Source organism: Thermothelomyces thermophilus, chromosome 2 (genome assembly GCF_000226095.1).
Source record: "Thermothelomyces thermophilus ATCC 42464 chromosome 2, complete sequence".
Taxonomy (NCBI): Eukaryota; Fungi; Ascomycota; class Sordariomycetes; order Sordariales; family Chaetomiaceae; genus Thermothelomyces; species Thermothelomyces thermophilus.
The window spans coordinates 5,245,377-5,268,413 of NC_016473.1; the positions used below are offsets into that span (position 1 = coordinate 5,245,377).

General features: G+C 59.0%; 9 protein-coding genes and 1 non-coding gene across 10 annotated transcripts; 3 read left to right on the forward strand and 7 right to left on the reverse strand.

Annotated features, from left to right (window-relative positions):
- Positions 1-171: 171 nt before the first annotated feature.
- On the forward strand, positions 172-2,085 carry MYCTH_2057851 (uncharacterized protein; the record flags this gene model as incomplete). The annotated part of the gene is made up of 3 exons (XM_003662346.1): positions 172-1,476; positions 1,528-1,719; positions 1,771-2,085. The coding sequence occupies 3 exons, from the start codon at positions 172-174 to the stop codon at positions 2,083-2,085; spliced, it is 1,812 nt and encodes a 603-aa protein (XP_003662394.1).
- A 720-nt stretch (positions 2,086-2,805) lies between these two features.
- MYCTH_t68 lies at positions 2,806-2,890 on the reverse strand. The gene has a single exon. It is a non-coding gene; the product is annotated as a tRNA-Thr (tRNA).
- Positions 2,891-3,062: 172 nt separating this feature from the next.
- MYCTH_2302989 (uncharacterized protein) lies at positions 3,063-4,011 on the reverse strand. The gene has a single exon (XM_003662347.1). The coding sequence runs from the start codon at positions 3,889-3,891 to the stop codon at positions 3,316-3,318; it is 576 nt and encodes a 191-aa protein (XP_003662395.1). The 5' UTR covers positions 3,892-4,011; the 3' UTR covers positions 3,063-3,315.
- A 1,820-nt stretch (positions 4,012-5,831) lies between these two features.
- On the reverse strand, positions 5,832-7,520 carry MYCTH_2302990 (uncharacterized protein). Its single transcript, XM_003662348.1, has one exon. The coding sequence runs from the start codon at positions 7,375-7,377 to the stop codon at positions 6,292-6,294; it is 1,086 nt and encodes a 361-aa protein (XP_003662396.1). The 5' UTR covers positions 7,378-7,520; the 3' UTR covers positions 5,832-6,291.
- Positions 7,521-8,010: 490 nt separating this feature from the next.
- MYCTH_2302991 (uncharacterized protein) lies at positions 8,011-9,976 on the reverse strand. Its single transcript, XM_003662349.1, has one exon. It carries the CDS (start codon positions 9,651-9,653, stop codon positions 8,310-8,312), a length of 1,344 nt encoding a protein of 447 aa, XP_003662397.1. The 5' UTR covers positions 9,654-9,976; the 3' UTR covers positions 8,011-8,309.
- Positions 9,977-10,522: 546 nt separating this feature from the next.
- On the reverse strand, positions 10,523-11,450 carry MYCTH_87219 (30 kDa heat shock protein). Its single transcript, XM_003662350.1, has one exon. It carries the CDS (start codon positions 11,322-11,324, stop codon positions 10,761-10,763), a length of 564 nt encoding a protein of 187 aa, XP_003662398.1. The 5' UTR covers positions 11,325-11,450; the 3' UTR covers positions 10,523-10,760.
- Positions 11,451-12,775: 1,325 nt separating this feature from the next.
- On the forward strand, positions 12,776-15,529 carry MYCTH_106527 (histidine kinase; the record flags this gene model as incomplete). Its single annotated transcript, XM_003662351.1, has 1 exon — positions 12,776-15,529. One exon carries the CDS (start codon positions 12,776-12,778, stop codon positions 15,527-15,529), a length of 2,754 nt encoding a protein of 917 aa, XP_003662399.1.
- A 665-nt stretch (positions 15,530-16,194) lies between these two features.
- On the forward strand, positions 16,195-17,177 carry MYCTH_47625 (uncharacterized protein; the record flags this gene model as incomplete). Its single annotated transcript, XM_003662352.1, has 4 exons — positions 16,195-16,619; positions 16,662-16,691; positions 16,794-16,920; positions 17,007-17,177. The coding sequence occupies 4 exons, from the start codon at positions 16,195-16,197 to the stop codon at positions 17,175-17,177; spliced, it is 753 nt and encodes a 250-aa protein (XP_003662400.1).
- Positions 17,138-18,848, reverse strand: MYCTH_114691 (uncharacterized protein; the record flags this gene model as incomplete). The annotated part of the gene is made up of 2 exons (XM_003662353.1): positions 17,138-18,111; positions 18,211-18,848. The coding sequence occupies 2 exons, from the start codon at positions 18,846-18,848 to the stop codon at positions 17,523-17,525; spliced, it is 1,227 nt and encodes a 408-aa protein (XP_003662401.1). The 3' UTR covers positions 17,138-17,522.
- Positions 18,849-19,816: 968 nt separating this feature from the next.
- On the reverse strand, positions 19,817-20,781 carry MYCTH_100068 (glycoside hydrolase family 11 protein; the record flags this gene model as incomplete). Its single annotated transcript, XM_003662354.1, has 2 exons — positions 19,817-20,393; positions 20,522-20,781. 2 exons carry the CDS (start codon positions 20,779-20,781, stop codon positions 19,817-19,819), a joined length of 837 nt encoding a protein of 278 aa, XP_003662402.1.
- Between the last annotated feature and the right edge of the window lie 2,256 nt (positions 20,782-23,037).

Here is a 23,037-nt window from a genome sequence, read left to right on the forward strand (position 1 = left end):
TCCAAGTCCTATGAATCCTATATAATCTCTGACGATGGCTCACCTACCCTTCACTCCCGTTAAGTGTGGACCAGCGAAGCACATGCAAGCTCACAGCCTCCCTCTCACTGTTCCTTCGAGCCTACTTCCGGCCTTGGTTGTGCCCTCCGTTCTAGTCTCCCTCTTGATATCATGTCTTCCTCGTTGCCAGGGACGCCAGATCCCCTGCCCATCGACGGGCAACAACAGCAACTCTCTCCCAACGAGCCCAGGCCGGGTGATTCCCTATCCAGTACTCCCACTGAGACCTACGATCAAGATGTGTCGGACTGCGAGTCGGACGTCGATGACGAGTCCAGCACGGACGTGGAGAAAGCAGTAACATCGTCAACCCCATCCGCGGCCACCCTCCCCGGGACGCCGCCGCCGCCGTCCAAAGCTAGGTATATTACCGAATCCGGGGTCCTTCCCAACGACGCCGACCCCTTTGAGGCCTACGGCCTCGACAGCTCGCCGTTGCCCCCTAAGCGGTCATCGATCAGGGCCTACCGGTTTCTGCGATGGAACTTTGGCTCCGTCTACCGCCGCATCTTCACTCTCGTGTACCTCGGCAACATGGCCGCCCTGGCCGTCTTCATTGCCCGCCGCGCCAAGTCCGGCGATCCGTCCGCCTTCACGCACCAGCAAGCCAGCACTGCCGTGACGGCCAACATCCTGGCGGCCGTCATCGTGCGCAACGAGCACGTCGTCAACGCCCTGTTCTGGATCTTCGTCTCCCCCTGGACCAGGGCCATGCCCCTCCGCGCCCGCACGCTCGCGGCCAAGGTGTACTCGTACGGCGGCATCCACAGCGGCGGCGCCGTGTCGGCCACCTTCTGGTACATCGCCTTCCTGGTGCTCCTGACCATCGACTTCCAGCGCACCAACGGCCCCGGTCCGGTCGGCTCCCTCCGCGCCGCCATCTACGCCGTAAGCTACGCCATCATCGTGCTGCTCGTGTCCATGCTCGCCTCGGCGCACCCCGAGGCGCGCCGCAGGGTGCACAACTGGTTCGAGGGTATCCACCGCTTCATGGGCTGGACGGCCGTGGCCCTCTTCTGGGCCCTGGTCGTCCTCCTCGCCGCCGATTCCGTCGTCGTCGTCGGCGGCGGCGGTGACGGCGGTAGTGGCGGTGGCGGCGCCAAGCTCGGCCGCGCCCTGGCCGCCTCCCCGTCCTTCTGGATGCTCGTCGTCATCACCCTCCTCATCGCCTACCCCTGGACGCGTCTGCGCATGCGCGACGTCGAGGCCGAGGTCCTCTCCCCGCACTGCCTCAAGCTCACCTTCCGCCACCGCGACGTGCACTACGGCCAGGCCGTCCGCCTGACCGACTCTCCCCTGAAGGAGACTCACGCATTCGGCGTCATCCCCGGCATCATTTCATCCTCCTCCTCCTCCTCCTCCACCACCAACTCCTCCCCGTCACCAACACCAGTACCTAGTGAGAAAGCCGGAGCGGTCGCCACTGTCACGGAAAAGAAGAAGAAGGAGGAGGAGGCGGAGGATCAGGAGCAGGGCTTCACGGTGCTCGTGTCCAACGCGGGCGACTGGACGCACAAGCTGATCAACGCACCGCCGGAGCGCATCTACACGCGGGGCGCGCCGCAGTTTGGCGTGCTGCGCGTGGCCGCGCTCTTCTCCCCCTGCGTCGTGGTCGCCACGGGCTCGGGCATCGCCCCCTGCCTGGGCATCCTCGCGGCCGTCGCCGCCGTCCGGGAGGGGAAGCAGGCGCGGCAGCGGTTCCGGGCCGAGATCCCGACCCCGGACTCGGTGCGCGTCCTCTGGGCCACCCGCGAACCCCTCGCCACCTACGGGCCCGAGGTCCTCTCGCTGGTCCGCCGGGCCGACCCCAACGCCGTCGTGCTCAACACGGGCAAGGGCAGGCGGCCGGACCTGGTCAAGCTCGTCTACCGCCTCTGGGGGCAAGAGAGGCAGGTTGGGCGCGGCCGCGGTAAGGAGAAGGCCGAGGCTGTCGTCATCATTTCCAACCATAGAGTGACGGAAAAGGTGGTCTACGGGCTCGAGGCTAGGGGTGTGCCCGCATTCGGGGCTATCTTTGATTCTTGAGCTCTGGTTCCCCTTTTTTTGTTTTTCCCTTCCATTTTCTTATCCTCTCTGCTCTTTCCTGTTTTCTCCAAAAGTTGAGTTATGAGTCTACGTCCTGTGCTTCAAGTCGTTCCGTCATGTCTTTCGGCGCCTTTTTTTTTTTTTTTTTTCGTAGAGTCGGTGTCTTTCGGAGCTTTAGTTAGAATGGCCCCTGGTTCTGTCACTGACCCCCCTGTTCTGAATCAAGCTACGGAGCACAATCGTATTCAGAACAACCTTGAAGTAGACAAATTCCCAAAAAGAAGCAATAAAAATACACTGCCTCCAGACCTCTGTTCAGGTGACTCACACAGAGCCGCCAATAATATCAATGCAAGGTATATGCGGGAGTGAGCTGAGCTCGAAAATCTATATGTAGTGTTCTGTTAATAAAGGACACCAACGGTACTTGCACAGCACAGTTGGAGTTAGTAGCATGCTATTAGTAACTATTTAAAGGTTTCTGTAAGATTTTGTTCAAAGTTGAGAAAACAATAAAAATGAACGAGACAATTGATTAAACCTCTAATTAATAATTACTTCTCTAGCTACCGTCAAAATTTGATTAACAAGCAGCAAATCTGCAAATGCTAGGTTATGACGTATCATATTCCTGACGAAAACTTGCCAGACATTGGAAAAGCGAAGCCCCCTGAGACCAAAAAAGTAGCTACATACTTGATGTGAGTGACAAAAAAGGAGTGCCTACTACAGGAATCGAACCTGTGATCTTTGCATGTCGTCGAATGATACAAGTGCAACGCATTAGCCACTATGCTAAGCAGGCTTTTTAGTTGCCGAGACGGGCAGTGTTGATGGTTTATGGAGGGCAACTGCTAGTGCCTAGTCTTTTGCAGAAGCCCTTGGAGGGGATTTTGTAAAATACCTATGATTCAGAGCTTGAAGCTAGGCATGAAGTGGCTGGCTTTCGCAGCCTAATACTTTTTACATCACCTAGGCCGCAATAGGACAGAAACTTTTAATTAGTCGTAACTCAAAGGCACCTTACGCTCCTCTTCGAAGCTGACTTGTCCACGTAGTTCATTGTTGATGGAGTCTTCAAGGCGGTGGCCGACAGCACAACACCTCTCGGGCTCATCCGGTAACTTAGCTACTTTTGGTCCGACTTTAACGACCGATTGCAACCTCGGATCATTCGGGTTGCCGACGTAGCATGGACTGAACTTCTGCAACGGTGGATAAGGCGCGCATTCACTCTTCCCCAGTCCTGCCGGCCTCGAGTGCCTTCCTCTTCTCCTCTCTTCCCGTGTTGCCATCCTCCCAGACGGACGGGTACGCCACCAGGTCGCGCGCCCTCGTCTTGACCTCCCGGCCGTGCCGGTCCATTACGATGACGCCGATCTCGGGGTTATAGTCGAGCATGGTCTGCGCGCACCTCCCGCACGGGTTGATGACGCGGAACACGACGTCTCCGTCCCCGGCCCCGTCCCAGGGGCCCTTTTGCAACTGCTGCTGTTGCTGCTGCTCCTTCTGCCGTCTGCACACGGCGATGATGGTCTCGACGTCGGTCGGGAGCACGCCGCGCGCGGCCGCGGCCCCGAAGGCGCAGAGCTCCGCGCAGGGCCCGCCGGTGAAGTGGTAGACGTTGAGGGCCACCACCGTCTCGCCCGTGCGACGGCTGCGCACGGCCGCAGCCACAGTGTGGTTGTCGTCGGCCACGGGCACGCCGGCAAAGGCGCGCACGCAGAGGTCGAACAGCTCCGGGTCCAGGTGCGTGGTTGTGGTGGCCGTGGCTGTAGGCCCAGTCTTTGGGCTGCTGGTCGTCATGGTGCGCAATTATTGCGAGGTTCAAACTTTTGAGTTGGTTCCCTGGGTGTGGGCCAGAGGTCAAGATACAGCCAGATGCCAAGACGGACCGACAGTCCACCACTCCAGCGATGCTAAAAGACGGTGGTGTTAATTTAATTATTAATTATGGGTTTTCAAAGTTGCAAAAGGTTTGTACATGTACACTCGTATTTAGGTACCTACCTACTTATGCACACGTGGAGATCTCCAAGAACAGCTTGAAACTAGGACACGCAAACAATTGAAGCATAATTAGTAAATTAGTACCAAAGGGGCAGTTGAATGTGAAGTGGAAAGTGCTGCTCTCGGCGTGACTCAACCGGCATTGACCCATTTTCCCAGCATCGCGCTTTTGGATCGTACCTTCCACAATACAACATATGGTAGCCGTTCTCCTCACAACAACGATACCAAGACTGACTTGATGAACAACAGATGGATTTCTGGGAGTTTAGACGGGTGCTCTAATTACTCCCTCGGAGCGGTCAGCCAGCTTCCCGAGCATTGAACGCAACTCTGTCGACAGCGCTGCCACCACGGTCTGGAATCTTACATAATATTAGCGAAGCTGCCAATAGGCCATAAAATACATATTACTATACCTTCGGTAGGTCAGATCAGTGCATCAGGCAGTGGTGCTGGTAAGCACGCCAAGAATCTTTGTTATTGCAAAGGTTCCAAACGCACAAAAACGTAAGCCGCCTACTAAGCCTTAAAATGGCGACCTCTTCCAGCAGACTGATCCTCCCATGGTCCGTGTGCCTTCCGCCACGTTCCTATTGGTAGCAGCAAGCACGAAGGACCACGCGAGGGAACAGAATGCTGGAAGGAATGAAGTCATAAGGGGACTCGGAGATTAGTAGTGCGTATCTCCTCGACGACGGAACCCGCTCCGACCGGTTAACGATCATGGTCCGACGCGCGCATTCGAGATCGCGACCGGGATGAAGGGGGGATGCGGTTGCATTGGGAGGGGCGCATGCTGACATGGCTGTTCCACGGACACGGTGACTGACATCCATGGAAGGCTTCACCGCTGAGCGGTCATTATTTATCATTGAAAACTGAAGAGCCACGGCGCTGCCGCGCAGCAAGTAGCAAACCGCATCCAGCGCGTGTTTGCTCCCTGTTCACCAGTCCCAGGCTCGGCCCACAGCACTTCAAATCGCACACTGCAGAGGGTGCCGATAATTACAGTTCAGTAGCAGGAAGAGGAGAAGAAAATAAAAGAAAAGGGAACGAGGGAAGGAAAGAAGGAAGAAAGAAAGAAAGAAAGAAAGAAAGAAAGAAAGAAAGAAAGAAAGAATGGCACGGCTCCAGACACTGCTCGCAGGCCTCCTCGGCTTGTCCGTCTCGACACAAACCCAGACCGCGACTGCATCGCCCGCAAGTCCCCGAGAGGTCGAGGCGCGACACTGGCCCAGCCGAGACAAGTCGCATCACCACGACTGCAACGGCACCCCCGCGCCCATCAACCAGCGGACGGCGCAGGAGGTGATTACGCAGCTCAACCTTGTCCCGAACGTGGAGAAGGGTTACTACGTCGAGACGTTCCGGGACGCCTACAACGTGACGGCCGACCGCTCCGCCAGCACGGCCATCTACTACCTACTCGAGGGCCGCGAAGGCCACTCCAACTGGCACCGCGTCGACGCCGTCGAGGTGTGGCACTACTACGCCGGCGCCCCCCTGACCCTCTCCCTCGCCCGCGACGACGGCTCGCCCGTGCGCGAGGTCACGCTCGGCCCGGACGTCTTTGACGGCCAGCAGCCCCAGGTCGCCATCGCCAAGTGGGAGTGGCAGAGGGCCCGGAGCCTCGGAGAGTGGACCCTCGTCGGCACCACCGGTATGTTTCTCTCTTCTCTCTCTCTTTCTCTCTCTCTCTCTCTCACTCACTCACTCACTCTCTCTCTCTCCCTTTTTTTTGGGCGAGACGGGTGTGAGCTGCAACTAATAATAACCGTCTCCCGTCACCCATAGTCGCGCCGGGTTTTGACCCGAGCGGGTTCGAAATGGCTGAACCTGGCTGGACGCCGGACGCGTCCCGATAAGGTCCAGAGATCCAAGAATGGGAAAGAGAGGACTGGGTGCCACGCTTGTTTACTAATTAATAACTCCATCGTGTTCTCAGCGGGACTTGGGGGTTCTTGATGTTCGCCTTACTGAAGCAAGAATAATCCAATAACAACCAAGACACACATGACCTAGGTTGTTCTGCCGACAAAAAAAAATCCTTTCCTTTTTTTTTTGTGCTAGGAGCACACTTGGAACACACATATCACACAACAGCAGCGATCTTGTTGCAGGTGTCAGATCCCTGTGTTAGATCCCTGTGTTCCCAAACCATCCATCTCAACCCCCTCTCGTTGTTTGAGGTTACTAGAAAGCGGACCCCATCAACCCGCCTAGCATCATGCCCCCGAGGAGCGACGGCATCATCAGCGGCATCCCCAGCCCGCCCCCGAACCCGGTCCCGAGCGGCCTGCCGTACGCCACCTGCGGCCGGTCCCACCGCCCGCCCCCGTGCCCACCGCACCCGTACCCGCCGTACCCGACCCCGTACATGTCGCCCTCGGGCCGCAGGTAGCGCCCGGGCGGGCCGGGCCGCCGCTCGCGGTCGTAGATGACCTCGCTCAGGTAGGGGCTGAGGCGGCGGACGGCAACGACGCCGGGAAAGGTGCGGCCGGGGGGCTCGAGGTAGAGGCGCGCCGATGAAGGAGGAGACGACGAAGACGACGACGATGACGACGACCCGGACGCGTCGCCGCCCCAAGCCACCCCCAGCGGCTGCGGCCGCCCCGTGTGCATCGCGTCGATCATGGCCCGCCGCACCAGCCGGTGCTGCCGGTACAGCTCGCGCTCCGCCGCCGCCCGCCTCGCCCGCTCCGCCGCCCGCTGCTCGTGCGTCGTCCCCGTCAGCCGGTCCTTGAGCCTGCGGCCCAGCGAGTGCCGCCGCTGCCGCCATCGGTCGTGTTGGTTCGGCTTCTTTTCTTCTTCTTCTTCTTCTTCTTCATCATCCCCGGCCTGGCCCCGGTCCTGATTCTCGCCCTCGCGGCGGGGAGAGGAGGGGGAGGAAGGGGACGAGTGATAGTCGGATTCGCCATCGTCGCCGTCGGTCTCCTCGGCGACGATATCGGCGGCGCTGGGCCGGCGGCGCTGGGCGGCGGACCGGGTGGCGCGGATCCGGTCGCGCTCGGCGGGGGGAAGGGAGTCGAGGTATGTGTCGTCGTCGTACGGGTGGTGCCAGATGGAGCGCGGGGGCGACGCCAGGGTGTCGACGAAGAACTGGTGCCGCGTCTCCGGGTCGAGCTCGCGCACCCAGCCGTGGGGCAGCGGCCGCAGCTCGTCCTCCATGCTCCGCCGCGCCCGCAGCGGAATGCCGTTGCGCGCCTGCCGGGGCAGCGCCTCGGGTCCGCCCCGGACGGCTTCCTCGTACGACGGAGGGGGGTCCGACGGCGTCGTCATTGGTGGGCAGCAGGCAGTCACTCGAATGATCTTGTGGTATGATTGGGTATTATCTGGTGTAATTAAGGGAAATCGGCGTATGTTGAGAGGGGGCGGTTATTAGAGGAATATATGAGAGAACAGAAGTTTTACTTTTTTTAGGGGGGGGTTTCAACTAATACACATGCGAGAGTTATGGTAATGATGTACCTGCGAAAGGGGCGCAGTGGTCTTTAAAAGCACGCCGTTACAGTTCAAAGCACGTCGCGCCTGTGCGGTGATGTTCGCGTTGCTCGGGTACGTCATGATTAGGGGTGAGCCGGAGCGAGGTGGCGACAAGAGACTCGCTGTCGCGTGGATCCTGTAAAAGGGGGAATAATCACAAGACCACAATTCCACATACGTACGGAGTAGAGATTAATGCGTTGGTCACCGCTGGGTGTGTTGGATGTCATGCAGTACTAATAATTAAAGGCAGGTCGCTTTCTGTGGCCGGGCTTGGGCGCCCCCTAACGGGAGCTGGTTCTCCGTTTTGGTTCCGATACTTTCTGAAGATAATCAAGGTACAGAAGTGATTGATGCAATACAACGACCCAAACACACGTATCTCAAAATGCAAATCGAGAGAGGTGAGACGAAATACAAGTTAGTAATCCAAGCTCAAAATGTGTAATTGTCCATTGCCTAACCCCTTTTCATCGAATGCTGTATAAATCCACGTCCAACTCCCGTTAACTCTCTTGAATCCCCTCGTACCTATCAATGCTTTCCTATCATGCTAATATACGAATCTTCCGTATCATAAAGTCATACTAACCCATGTGACACCGTGACTTCGTCGATCGTAGCCCGTCCGTCGTAACGCTCATAAGCCACTATGAAACCGTCCCGGCGCTCGCAGTATAACAGTTCCACAGGGATCAACTTCTTTTTTTTTTTCCCTTTTATTTTCTTCACCACCCACTCCCCCCCTCAGAGTCGCTATAGTACGCGGGCCCTTCGCCCGGATAGTAGTACCGCCGATCGCTCCCTCCACCCTTCACGGCCGATGCCCGCTCCCACCTGACGGGCCCCCTCCTCCCGGCCTCCCTCAGCAGCTCCCTCTCTCGGCGCTGCTCCCGCTCCCGCTCCCGCTCCCTCTCGAGCATTTCCATCTCCAGCTCGATCTCCCGCTCCTGCTCGCGCAGCCGCTCCCACTCCCTCCTCTCCCGCCTCGCGGCCGCGGCCGCTGCCGCTGCCGCAGCAGCTGCCGCCTCCTCTTCCTCCTCTCTCCTGTCGAAAGAGACATACCGCACGCCTTCGACACCACCACCACGACCACGACGACCACCACCACCACGACCAACCGCGCCGGTCCACGCCCCCGCCCCCGCCCCGGCCGGCATCCTCCCGGCCCTCAGCCCGCCACCGCCACCGCACTCGCGCTCCGCCTCGCACTCGGCGCAGTACCCGTCCCGGCCGAGGCCGAGGACGCGGCGCCGCGCCCGGCACCCTTCGCAGACGCCGACGCCGATGGTGGTGATGGTCGCGGCGCTCGCTCCTCCCCCTCCCGGTTGCGGCAGCCGGGGCCGGGGTCGGGGTCGCGACCGGATCGGCGGCGGGTCGTCTAGGTCGGAAGAGGAACCCGAGGAACCCGAGGAAGTGGTGGTGGTGGTGGTGGTGGTCGTCGACGAGGGGGAGGACGGCGAGGGGACGATGACGGTCACTTCCCTCCTCCCCAAGCCCGCCGGTTCCGGGGGTGCCGGGTTGCGGTTGCGGAGGATCGAGCGGAGGGGTGGTGGTGGTTGGGATGGTCGTGGAGGAGCAGTCCGGGGGGGAGGTGGTGTTGATGGTGGGCGGCCCCTGGGGGGAGGAGGTCCCCGGCGGGGCGCAGGGGAGGGAGGCGACGGCGCGGGGGGGTAGGGGTCCGGGTAGCTGATGGTTCTCCGCCGGATAGGAGTGTTGCTGCCGCCGCCGCTGCTGCTGCTGCTATTGGTAAGGTCCAGGGGGATGCAAGTGTGTACGCCGCCCACGGGGCATGTGCAGGTCTGGTAGATGTGCACGGGGCCGTAGTTGAAGTTGATGTTGACCGGGCGGTCCGGGTGGTCCTCGATGATGTCGCTCACCAGGCGCACCTCGGCGACGTCGCCGTCCAGGCCGTTGCGCCCCCCGAGTATTTCGGAGCGGCGGCTGCGGTGCCGGTCCCGATGCTGTCGCAAGCGGTCAAGCTCCTCGGGACTGCGAATGTGAGCCAGCGGCTGGGGACGGCGTGGTTCCCGGATCCCGTCCAGCCACCCCTCGGGTGCGTAAGGGGCCATCTCGGCCGGGGGAGGAGGGAGGAGGGAGGAGGGAGGGGACGGGGGGGACGGAGGGACGGGGTTTGGTGACCAGGAGCAAGGGCGCCTCCTTGGCTTGAGAGGGGAGGGACTGCCGGTGCGGCGGGTGCCGGGTCCTAAACCGTTGCTCACACCAGCCCCAAAGCGAACCGGGAGAAGGCCGCTCGACACCGGGACAAAAGTGAGTGAGAGGGGGGGAGGGGGGTTTGACAGCGACGACACCGTGCCAAAAAATCAGAGACGGCAGGACCTCGTGAACACAGTCAGTAGGGCACCAAATCACCGACTTGCACTCTCACTCTCACTCTCACTCTCACTGCTGCAGAAGCTGCACAGCCAGCCTCCCCTTTTTTTTTTTTTTTTTTTTTTTTTGGCGCGCCCAATTTGTGCCCTGCAGCAGGTTGGCGCGGCAGTACAGCGACATGTCAGCGCCATTGACACACACTAACTGCGTTAGGTAGTACACGGAGAGGGCGGTCAAACACCCTCGTCGAGGCCCACTGCCCCCTTTCGGCACGGCTCGCCATAGGTCTGTCCCGGCCACCAACTTGCAGCTAGAAAACGCAGGTTGGCGCGTGTGGCTGAGCTCATTCTGCAAGATTAAAATCCCTTAGTTACTTATTATCTTTACTTATCCAAGTTAGTAGACAGGCTCATGGATATCATCTAAGACCACGCTGATGAGGCACGAATGGTTTTGTCTGGGTTCATGAGACAAAACAGGCCGACGGTGGGATGGATACTTTGGTTCCGTTGAACGGACCATTCATTATCACTATATCCTGTCTGGGATCTCGTGATATTCTCCCCAAGACAGACACTTGACCAATAGAGGGAAGACAGTGGTGTTTGAAAGGGAAAAAGGAACGATTTCATTATTCGTAATTCTCATTAACCCTGATTAATCCTCCCCGTGTTAATTAATACCACTCCCATACTTCCCCTGATAATACGTCGGCCTCATAACCCATCAAAAAATTTCATAACAAAGTCCATGTTGTCCCCTGGAGTAGAACCTTCCCAATGCAACTTCCCTCCTAATGGCAGTTTTTCTCCTCCCAGATGCAATATCCTCTTTCCCCCATCCGTTTACTGAATCGTAATCTTCCGACCGCTCTTCCTCTCGGCCTTGGGGACAACGATGTCCAGGATGCCGTCCTTGAATTTGGCCTGGACGTTGTCCTGGTTGACGGGGGCCGGGAAGGTGAAGACGCGGGAGAACTCGCCGTAAGACCGCTCGCTCAGCCAGTACCGAGGCTTGGGCTTGCCCTCGTCCTTGCCCTTGGTCGCAGCCGTATCCTTGCTGCCGCCCTCACCCTCGATCTTCTTTTTCTCGGCAGGGCCCTCGAGCAGGGACGGGTCGCCCTCGGTGTGCTGGCGCTCCGAGCGGCCGCGCACCACGAGCGTCTGCTCGTCCGTGAACTCGATCTCGACGTTTGACGGTGGCACGCCGGGCAGCTCGCCCTGCAGGACGTATTCTTTGTCGTGCTCGGCGACGTCGAACCGAGGCGAGAAGGCCGCCACGCTGGTGCTGCCCTGGTTGGCCAGCTGCGAGGTGTAGCGGTCAAAGTCTTCCAGCATGCGGAACAGCGACGAGAAGCCGGGCGTGCTGGAGCCGCTGTGGGAGAAGCGCGGGTGCCAAAGAGACGACATGTTGCGTTGCTGTTGTTTTTTAAGCTGTTGCCGAGTTGCTGAGGTGCTTGTCTGCAGAAGCAGAGATGTCCGTGGCTTTGATCGAAGCGTTGGAAGTATGTGTGTGATGAAACTGCGCGATTGTGCTTGCATGATGTGTCGTCGAGATGAGCATGCTCGAGAAGGTCCGGGTGCTTATATACACGTCAACCAGGCACGCCTGGCTATTACAACGTATGCTGCCATTCTTTCGTTGCTCGAAGCATCAGCCGGTGTTTGCATCACGGCAGCGTCATCTGATTAGCTGATGCGAGTTACTGCTAGAACCGACACGTGATGCCGAGAAATTTCGTCGAATATTCTGCACTAGTAGGAGACTCATATCGAACCGACTATAACGCATCAGCATCAACATCACCACCATCGATACTGATGTCAGAAGGTTGACGTGGTTCGACAAGTTATTCGAGCTCGTTCTCGAAAGCGAGAATTGCGATTGGGCATTGCTGTGTGGTTGGCGGGCTGGCCCACTTCCCGAAACGGCGAGAACCCTCCACAACCCTCCAACATGCACTCGCGGTCCACAGAAAGTCCGTGCAACGCCACTCTTGCGCCACCCAATCCAGTCAGTGCACAGTCATTACTGTGCAGGCAAGCTTCAGTCAAACGCACGCTGCGGCAAGCACACTCCAGCAATAGCACAATCGGGTCGCCTTTCCAGATCGTCATTCACTGTGCAGCCATCACTGTACGAGCTTGTAGAGGTTCCTATTGTAGTTGTATGTATATATGTACAATCCAACTGACTGAAGGTACCCAAGAAAACCTACCATCTCCAGATAATAGCTGAATAGATCCTTGAATGTACTCTGTACATACCATACTTGTACAGAACCACGACGTTAGATCGAACTAGATTGCGAGATGGTCCTTGCGAATCCCCTACGAATCCTGGAAAGCTTGGCAGTTCCCGGAGTTTTTGAACCGGGCGCTGAACGCTTATTCGGCAAGACCGCAGTGACATCAGGCTTTGGAGCTGCGACCCCGCACCTATCCGACGGCAGCGGCCGGTCCCCCGAGGAAAAGCGCAGTGTTGCAGGTATGTATGTATGTACTACATACATATTTCCAACAGCGACCTGCAGCGGAACCTCAATGGCAGACAATGCACCGACGGAACCATTGGAAACGACACAACAGCCGATTATCGCCGGACATCATATTAGAGCCGCCGCGTGCAGAGGCGGGGGTCACGGTCTGTCGCTCGTTGCGCGCGCACCTGCTTTGCAGCAGAGAATCAATTCCTTCCCCTCACCCCATCCCTTCCCCGCTCCCCCACCCTAGTCCGATCTGCAGTGGGCCATTCCATTCTGAACGGCGGCTGAGGGCGGACCGAAGTCTCATATCTTCCCACCCGCGGGACGCCAGAGTCCCCCCCCCGGCGTAGTTAGCGGCGCGGGCGCCCATCGACCATGCACCCGCACTCGACCGAGACCAAGTCTGCTGGACCCGACGTCGGCTTCATCTTCAACCTCGCTCCCCTCGCGCTGCTCATCCTCAGCCCCGCATGGCGCATCACGAGAGCCTCGGCGCGCTTTCTCTCCGACTGGCGCGTGTCCGCCGACGACTGCATCGGCCAGTCCTTTCTTGACTTTATCGAGAGCCAGCTGCACCCGCCAAGGCCCAGTCGGCTCGCCCATTTGACCTCGACCATCGACGATGCCATCGCCGCCCGCGCCGAGCGCACCACGATACCCATCAACACGAAGCACGGCGTCTCGTGGAATGCGCGCGTCATACCCGTCTTCAACCACGATGAGCTGCTCTCCATCGTTCTCGAGTGGCACGAGGGGCCCCCGGTCCACGTCTCGACTGACGAGCTGTTCAAGCCCGGCTTCTCGACCGACGAGGCCTTCCGCATCCTGGTCCAGGCCGTGAAGGACTATGCCATCTTCCTCCTCGACACAAACGGCCACATCGCGAGCTGGAACAGGGGCGCCGAGGTCCTCAAGGGCTACAAGCGGGAGGACGTCATCGGCAAGCACTTTTCCATCTTTTACGGCAAGGAGGATCTCGACATCGGGAAGCCCCAGATGGAGCTCGAGATCTGCCTCCGCGAGGGCCGGGTCGAGGACGAGGGCTGGCGGTACCGCCGGGACGGATCCCGCTTCTGGGCCAACGTCGTCATCACGGCCATATACAAGGACGGCGTGCACGTGGGGTTCGGCAAGGTGACGCGCGACCTGACGGAGCGCAAGTCGACCGAGGCGCGCCTCATCGCCGCCTACGAGGAGAGCGAGAAGCTCAAGTCCGACTTCCTCGCCAACATGAGCCACGAGATCCGGACGCCCATGCACGGCATGCTGTCGGCGTGCACCCTGCTGCTCGACACGGAGCTGTCGGCGAGGCAGCGCGACACCGTCAGCATCATGGAGGAGTCCGGCCAGGTCCTCCTGCAGGTCATCAACGACATCCTCGACTACTCGAAGCTCGCCTCGGGCAGCTTCACCATCAAATCGGACATTGTCGGCATCACGAGCATCGTGACCTCGGTCGTCCGCAGCGTCCAGGCCACGCTGCCGCCCTCGGTGCATTTCGAGCTCTTCCTGGCCCCCGACCTGCCCAGGTCCGTGCATGGCGACCCGCTGCGCTACCGGCAGATCCTGCAGAACATCGTGGGCAACGCGGCCAAGTTCACCGACAAGGGCAGCATCAGGGTGCGGGCCGCGATCGAGAGCGAGGACGAGACCAGCTACACGATCCTGACCGAAGTGACCGACACCGGCATCGGCATCCCCGAGGACGCCTCGGCCAACCTCTTCACCCCCTTCACCCAGTTCGACGCCACCACGACCAAACAGTACAAGGGCACCGGCCTGGGCCTGTCGATCGCCAAGTCGCTCGCCGAGCTGATGGGCGGCGGCATCGGTTACCGACCGAACCCAGACAGGAAGGGGAGCGTATTCTGGTTCACTGCGCGGTTCAAGAAGATCGGGCGTCTGGGCCAGATGCGGGACTGGAGAAAACCCATGTCGGACAGGGAAGACCCCGAACCGGCCGTGCCGGACGAGATCGGCGCGCTGCAGGCCGAGCTCAAGATGGTGTCCTCGATCAAGAACCTGCTGGTGGTGGAAGACAACGTGATCAACCAAAAGGTCATACTGGGAATGCTGCGCTCCATCGGCCTCAAGAACGTCGACCTGGCGTCGAACGGGTCGGAGGCGGTCAAGATGGTGTGCGGCAAGCCGGCCGCCTACGACATTGTGCTCATGGACATCAGCATGCCCGTCATGGACGGCAATGCCGCGACCAAGGAGATCCGATCTTCGGGCATCCTGGTGCCCATCATCGCCATGACGGCGTACGCGCTCAAGGGCGACAGGGAGCGCTGCTTGGAGCATGGAATGAACGACTACGTTGCCAAGCCGGTAGACAAGAAGCGCCTGATCAAGGTTCTTGGGAAGTGGTTGTTGAGGATGACAGATTACCGTAAGACATACGATGAGCAGCGACGTGCGGAGTTGAGCCCCCCACCGACGGTAGCCGGACCAGCTGCAACTGCCGGCGCCGAGGCAAAGCAATTCTTGTCCGAAGTCGCTAACGGGCTCGGTTCTCTCTCTGCAGAGGCTCGCCAAATAAACCCTCCCGTCACCTCGCCCCAGCGTGCAACCTTCGAGGGGGCCGATGATCCGGGACCGGCAGTCGCCGAGGCACCGGACCCGAAAGAAGCAGCAGCAGCAGCAACAACAACAACAACAACAACAACAGCAACAGCAACAGCAACAACATCAACAACAGAAACAGCAGCAGAAGTAGCCACCACGACAGAGAAGCGGGAAGAGGCAGATGCGGCCGATCATCCAGGAAAGGAGGAGGAGGAGAAGGCGTCGGATCCGGACACGACGGCATCCGTCGAGACGGACAGGGGCGCTTTGCCCGATGTGTCGGGCCCGCCGCCAGATGACAAGGCAGTCGAGAAAACAAGCCAGCAGACCTTACAGGAAGGGCCACCGCTGGTGGGGATGGAGCATCCTCCACTGAGCCACAGACCCCTTCAGAAACCCGAGGATAGCGAAGCCGAGGTCTCGTCTCCCTCGGCCGACCGCATCGGAACAGAACCGACTCCGCCGGAAGACAGCGCGCACATTGAAGGGCCAACCAGCTCGGAAACAGGCGCGGGAGCCGCTGCTAACGATGGTGTTGAGCCTGTGGATAGCAAGGGCTAGCTTTTGCCAGGTTATCCCTCCTCCCCGCGCGTTCTCTTCTCTGCGAATCTGATCTTTGGGCGGGATGCGGTTGTTCTAGATGCCATTTTTTTGGCAGATATCCGGAGAGTTCAGATCTCGTGCTGCTTATATATTTTTGCAGGAGCATGCGGGACTCGCTTGCTCGAAATAACGCGGAATATTTGCTTGTGACGGGGCGAAGAAGGTGTTTTGAATCGTGGGACATAAAAGACAAAAGAGAGAGAGAGGGGGGGGGAAAAGAGATAAAATCTAAGCAGGTCCTGCCAAGATCGTGGTAGGCTGCAAATTCGTACAATATATCCTCAAAAAAAAAAAAAAAAAAATTGCCCGACCGACCGAGATACCGTGTAATAATCATGCCGCTTTGCGCTTTGAAGAATGTTTACGGTGTGGTCGGGCACGAACGCACAGTGGCCTGTTGCTCAGCGCAACCTAGAAAAGTAGCAAGCATGCACCCCGCTCTCCATTCGCAACATACACTAAACTAACCACACCAAAACGGTAAGGACCAGTCAAGGCTTCTCAGAACCGTTAACCGTTCACACCTTTCAACTGCGACTTCCAAGCAGCACAGTACTCACTCTGTCTACGAATTTTTTTTTCCTTGAACACGAAACAAACAAGAACACCCCGATCTTGCGAGAATGTCTCTTCCTCCTCCCCCTCCTCCACCTCCTTCCTTCTCCGTCCCCGAGCGACCCCACAAAGGAACCGACGCGTCATCCGGTCTCCCTCCTGCCACGACCTCGTCGCCGCCCACCCTGGAAGGGGTGCCGGAGCGAGGCCCGCCGGGGACGGTGCTCGTGTCGCTGCTGGTGTACAACGGCTACCCGTTCGCCGACCACTGGGAGTACTTTGCGGCGCCGCCCGCCGCGGCGGACCCCGATCCTTCTTCGTCGGATTCGGATCCGGACCCGGACCCGGACCGTTCGACGGGCGCGGTGGGCGCGGTGGGCGCGGTGGGCGCGGTGATCCAGGCCGCCGGGGACGTCCGCTCCGGGTTCTGGCTTGAGGTCCGCAGGGGATGGCGCGTCGAGGTCGGTGATGATCATCATCGTCATCATCCGTCGTCGACCTCGTCCTCTGCCGGCGTCGGCGTCGGGGTTCCGAGGAGGGTGAGGCTGGCGTGGGTGCCGGGGGAGTATTTTCGTGCCGATGCCGATGCCGATGCCGATGCCGATGCGGAGGCGGGCGGTGGCGGCGGCGGCAGCGGCAGCGGCATCGACATCGGCAGTAGGAAGAGGACGGTGTTTGAGGGGAGGGAGGACGGGGAGGTGTTGGTGGAGCGGCAGCCGCGGTGCGAGTTTGAGAGGATCCTGTTCCGCGTCCCTGCGCCCGAGAAGACGCTGAGGGCGGTTGATGGAAGCGAGGTGGGTTGTCCCTTTTTCTTTCTTTCTTTCTTTATCTTTCTCTCTCTCTCTCTTTTTTTTTTTTTTTTTTTTAATTCACCAAGCAGGCCTCTGACTTGCTCGCCCATAATCAGGGTGGCAACCGGGGACGCGAGAAGATCACGCAGCGCAACTGCCAGACCTGGGTGGTCGAGTCGGCAGAGGAGCTGGTGAGGGAGGGTATCTTTGAGCAGAGGGTGGTGGACTACTTGCGGGCGACGAGCATCATGAAGGTCTGACGACTCGTAATTGGGGGGAACAAGGGGGAGGAGGGCCGATGAGACAGGATGACGTGATGTGACATGACAAAAAAAGGGGAACTAATTAATAGCTGCTGCTGCTGCCGCTTCTCCTCGTCCTCCTACTACTACAACAGCTACTACGACAGCGAAAGAGTAACCAAACCGCCTCGCCTGGTTACCTACCTTCCTCGCCTTAAATTTACCTTTGATCCAACCGACCACGCTCCCCACCTAACACCGACTCTCCCAACACCATCACCAACACCAACACCAACACCAACACCAACACCAACACCAACACCAACCCCGACGCGGCTGCCGAAGGGGAGGGGGAGGGATGGATCAGAGGCGCGGCCGTAGCGGCGGCCCCACCCCCAACTCGGCGACGACCCGGGGATACCTCTGGTAGGCGTCCTTTTCGGCGTCAAAGTTGAGCAGCCACTCCTCGCGGACGAGGTGGATGAGGTCCGGGTTCTCCCAGACGCGGGACCAGTCGGCCTTGTGCCAGCGCTCGCGCGTCTTGGGCCCCGTGGCCTGGGCGCGGTGGACGCGCTCGTACCGCAGCCTCTCGTAGGCGCGCAGGGCGGTGGGGATGATGTCGTCGCCGCGGGCGCCGGCCAGCTCGAGGCAGGCGGCCAGCACGACGCCGTCCTCGATCGACTGGCTGGCCCCCTGGATCGAGGTGGGCAGGAAAGGGTGGGCGGCGTCGCCGATCAGGCAGGTGCGCGCGCGCGGGGAGACGAAGGTCGGCAGCGGGTCGCGGTACACGAGCTTGTGGTCGATCAGGCGCCCGTCATCCGGCGTCGCCTTGACCAGCTCGCGCACGACGGGGCTCCAGCCGTCGAGGTAGCGGAGCGCCTCCTCGGGCCGGCCGGGGAACTGCCAGCTCTCGTCGATGTTGCCGTCGTCGACGTGGGTGAAGACCCAGTTGACCTCGGACCCGTTCTTGAGGCTCGAGGCGAGGAAGTGGACGTCCGGGCCGATGTAGCCCTGGTGCGTGTCGCCGTGGGCCACCAGGTGCCGGACGACGGGGTTGTCGCGGATGCGGTCGGCCGGGAACCAGGCCCGGTAGACGGCGTAGCCGGACGATTTCGGGTTCTCGTCCGAGCCCAGGACGATCTTGCGGCCCCGCGAGCGCACCCCCTCGGCCGCGACGACGACGTCGGCCGACAGGCGCTCGCCGCCGCCGCTGCCCGCCAGCACCACGCCCGCCTGCGGGGGGTCGTCCGTCTCGAAGTAGTCCTCGACGCGGCAGCCCAGGCGGATGTCGATGCCCCGGGCGACGGCGTGGCGGTAGATGATGTTGTGCAGCTCGCCGCGGTGGCCGTTGATGCGCCGCCCCCAGGCCCGCTCGCCCGCGAAGGACTGCCGGGTGACGAAGCGGCCCTGGTGGTGGTACAGGTCCAGCCAGGTCGTCTGCCGGGCCACCGCCTCCATGGCCTCGACCACCCCGGGCCACCGCTCAAACGCCTTAGACCCGTTCGGGTCGAAGCTGATGATGTCGCCGATCCGCATCATGTCGTCCATGTTCTCCGCCTTCTCCAGGAGCGTCACCGAGTGCCCCTTGCGGTCGCACTCGATCGCCGCCGCCAGCCCGGCGAAGCCGGCGCCGACGACGATCACCTTGATGCCGGACGGCGGGCGACGGGGAAACGAGTCGCCGCCCATCCTGTTTTTTTTTTTTCCTTGTTTCCTTTCCTTGTCCCCCTTGTCGGTCGTGTCACCTTGGCCGTGTAGATGTGAGTGTGTGTGTGTGTTCGGGGGGTGCGGTGCTAAGAGGGAAAAGGGCAAGCCAGAGGACAGCACAGCACTTCACTCAATTCACTCGGTCACTCGGGCTCTGTGTGTGCCACGGTGCTTGTTTTTGGTGCCGACGGCAATTGACCTTGTGCAACCGTTCTTGACCTGGTTTAGTTCCGAGACTCGCCAATCGCTGCGCCACCGAACTGCCGACCCCCGCGTATGAACTGGTATGTATGTATGTGCATACATACATACAACACACCCACGTAAGCCACAATGCCGGGTCCCTCTCGGACTTGTTGGGGCCCGTCGACGTATGTACGGATTACATACATACACCCATACAGCGCATGGTCTGCTCAGGTAAGGAACTAGTATCTCTTCCTTTGGTCCAAGTTCAAAACCGCCGGGGTTGGTCAAATCAATCATGTAGCACGTGGGTTGACATTTGGAGACTAGAGACTTAGCTACGTAGCCATAATTACAGCCTAATAATGACCAGTTGAGGGGAACAAGGTAAATTCAGAAAGAAGGGGAACAATGCGCGGCTTAGATCTATATATACTTTATTATACCCGGGTTTAAGTCAGTGTGATTAACCGATCGATCCTCGAGAGCGAACCATGTCAGACCCGGAGGGTTGAATTCAGAAGAACTTTGTACTGCATTCCGTAAAAAGCCGGATGCATAAGATCCAAACTATATACAACGAAGACCACACCTGTCCTGTCCCGTCTCCTGGGACCGAACCCACAGCTCCTGAGACCCCTGAACGCGCGAACCCCTGAGCTCGGCGGCGTGATTCCGCGTGGCCGCTCATAGACAGGGATCGCTTCGGCTTCTCCTTGCTCCTTGCTCCTTGCTCCTTGCTCACTTTTGTGAGCCCCGTTGGTTTACAAGCACTGCGAGTACCACTGGTTGGAGACGCGGCAGGTTCCCTGGGAGCAGCAAGTCGGGCCCGTCCACCCCTGGCCACCGCACTGGCCGTACAGGGCGCTGCAGGTGCCGGTGTTGCCGCCGCCGCCGTTGTTGCCGCCGCCATTGTCGCCGCCGCCGCCGCTGCTGGTGCCCTCGCCGACGGTGATGGTGGCGGAGCCGCTCGAGAAGTAGCCCTCGGTGGCCATGATCTGGTAGTCGTGGGTGCCCAGGCGGAGGCCGGCCTGGGCCCAAGCGTCGAAGTGAGCCTTGACGTTGACGGAGCCGCTGCTGCGCTTGTTGGTCCGGACGGACCAGAACTGGTCAAAGGTGCTGGTGCCCTCGATGGACGGCTGGTTGACCCGCGTCGTCTTGAGGATGTTGTACGTCGACCCGTCCACCGTGATGCTGCCGAGCCGCTGCGCCCCCGTCGACGGGTCGTACGTGCCGAAGTTCTCGACGATGTAGTACTCGATCAGCGGGTTGCGCGTCCACCCGTACACGGCCAGGTACGAGTTGCCGTTGGGGTTATACTGCCCCGTGAAGCTGATGTTGCTGTGGGATGCCGTCAGCCAATTATTCTTTCCTCTTTTTTTTCTTTTCTTTTTCTTTTTCCTTCGTTTACTTTTTTTGTTGTTGTTTAAAACAAAAACAAAAAGGAAGAAAGAAACGAAGAAGCATACCGAGCAGCCCCCGGGTTCCAGCCCTTGCCGCCAACCCAGTTGCCGTTGTTGCCGGACCAGGTGACACTGTACCGGCCGCCGGCCTCGTTCGTGTACCGGACGTTGCCGGCACCGTCGGTCCAGAAGGAGTAGTAAAAGCCGTCGTGGAAGCCCGTCTGGCTGCTCGTGAGCGTCTGGCGCTTCTGGAGGGCCTCGCTCGGCGCAGCCACGGCCACGGCCGCCGCAGAGGCAGCGACGAGGAGAGAAGAGAGAGCAACCATGGTGTATGGGGTGTGTGTGTGTGTGTGTGTGTGTGTGTGTTGCCGGGCAGGGTCTCTCTGTCTGTTGTCTCGGAGCAGACTCGAGCTCGGGGAGACTCTGTTGGCAACCTAAGGGAGTGGCCGATCAAGAAAGATCTCTTGCCCTGTCAACAGGGGAGGGATGGAAGAAGGCTTTATACGCATCTCCAGGCCCAACCTTCACTTTTTGTATTGTAGGTAGACGGGCAGATCCCCCCCCTTCCCCGTCCCCCTCGTCACCATCTCTATTCTTAGTACTACAGCACTACACTGCACTGGTCTTGTCTCCCGGATTCCAGGTCGTTTAGCTGAACTGACGATGCCGTTTCCCGGTCCGAGCTGGGGTCACGCTAGTGTTACCCGTACACTAGCGTAGCCCCGAAGGGATCTAGCTACACAGTAAAACCAAGACGACCCCCTGTCGGCTCCATTCCCGGTTCTCGGCTACCAACCCTCCTGTCTCACGTGTGTGGAGGAGCCGCCCCTTGGACGCCCACTCAGCCCCGTGTCAATGCTGATCCGGACGTAGCCGAAGCCTTCGTCTGATCTGATGTATTAATATGTATTATGTAGTGTACTCCGGAGATATGCAAAGATCTACACAGCTCTAAAACGCAAATTCATGGGCCTGGGGATATTTCTCCATGACAATGTTCTTAATTTTTTTAACTCTTGTTCAGGACTTATTCGGCAGCCTTTCCGCAAAGCGAGACATGGCAACTCCGGGACGAATTGGGCCTGTCCAAGACCAACCCTCCGCGCTCTGTGCCAAGAACAGGCGGTTTTGCCTCGATGCAACCATGGAAATAGTCTAGGGGCACTGACTCTGCCGCCGTTGACCGTTGTGGCATGCCTCTCTGCCCACACCAGCCGCACCTTAGTTAATCCCTGGTAAGCAGACGAACCGCGAACCCGGTCGCTGGAACCTTCCAAAGCCACAGCACGTAACCCTTCCACGAATTCTACCGCCCGGCTAAACTGAGGTGGTCGCTTTGGATGGGAATTTTCGGGCTCCTCTTGCACCTGGCCGACCGACCCCTTCACCCTTACTGATTCAGGGAAGCACGGCTCTCGAGCCCCGAAGCCCGTTCAGGAAAAGGGGAGCCATGAGGAGTAGGGAAGTCGGAAGGTCACAACACTAACCCGTACACCGCCCTGCCGAGGGGTTACGTTTTTTTTTTTTTTTTTTCTTGGGCGTGCAGACAAATCGGATGTTGAAATGACATTATTTTTCCTCGCCAAGCGCGCGTCAAGCGTGCCTCGGGTACACCATCCGCAGCATCGGCGATCCGGGCGAAGATCATCGACAATCACTCCTCCTATCCCCCAAATTGTAAAAACATATAAGTGTTTGTCACTGGCGTCAGTGTTGGAGGGTACAAACACAAAACGTCGCACTCGGCTTTTGCCTCCGCATCCGCATACACACTCACACAGCCCCCGGTCTTAACCGCCGCCCGCCCCGACTTCTGCGTTTTCCTCCTCTCCGATCCTACATCACACGGACCGGCATCGACAGACTTTAGCCAAAATACAAGGTGCATGGACTGGAAACTCAGAGTAGCATCGTCAAGCCATAATTAAGGTTTCCCTCCGGTCAACAAACAGGCTGATATCGTTCAGCCCTGCTTCGCCCAACGAGCCGGTCCTCTGAACAATAGTCTTACTAACGCCGTCGACTTAATACCCACCCAATGCTGTAATTATTTCCCGAACTGGCAAGCTAATAGCCGCTATCACTTTCCGGGGCGTCTCCACCCGGGAACATATGGTGGCATGTTATTTCCCCGTGGGGTAATTATTCGCCTACAAGATCGCGACTCCGCTCGTAGCAAATCACGGCAGGTTACCTTAGCACCAAAGAGTCTAGACTTTTGTCGCCGTTAGCGGCGTCTCTCCCTCAAAAAGCGTAGATTTCCCGAGGATCCGACAAGGTAACCGGTTATAAATGGAATGCTGAATATGATGCCCTCCAATTACACTTTGCAAACGCGACTCGTGTGTGATCATAATGTTGTTGACTCGAATTGATTCAACCAATTCACAACCTCAACACTATAGTCATGATTTTGAGCTCTACTTCTCATAGCAGGAGAGTTCGCTCACGACACTTTTGACCTCGGCCCGAATTGGCAAACTGTTTTGTGGGAGAGCGGATGCGGAAAGCAATCTTTCGTATCACTGCCGCGACTGAGGGATATGGGTTGGAAAAAGAAGAGAGCCGAACTTTGGCAAGCC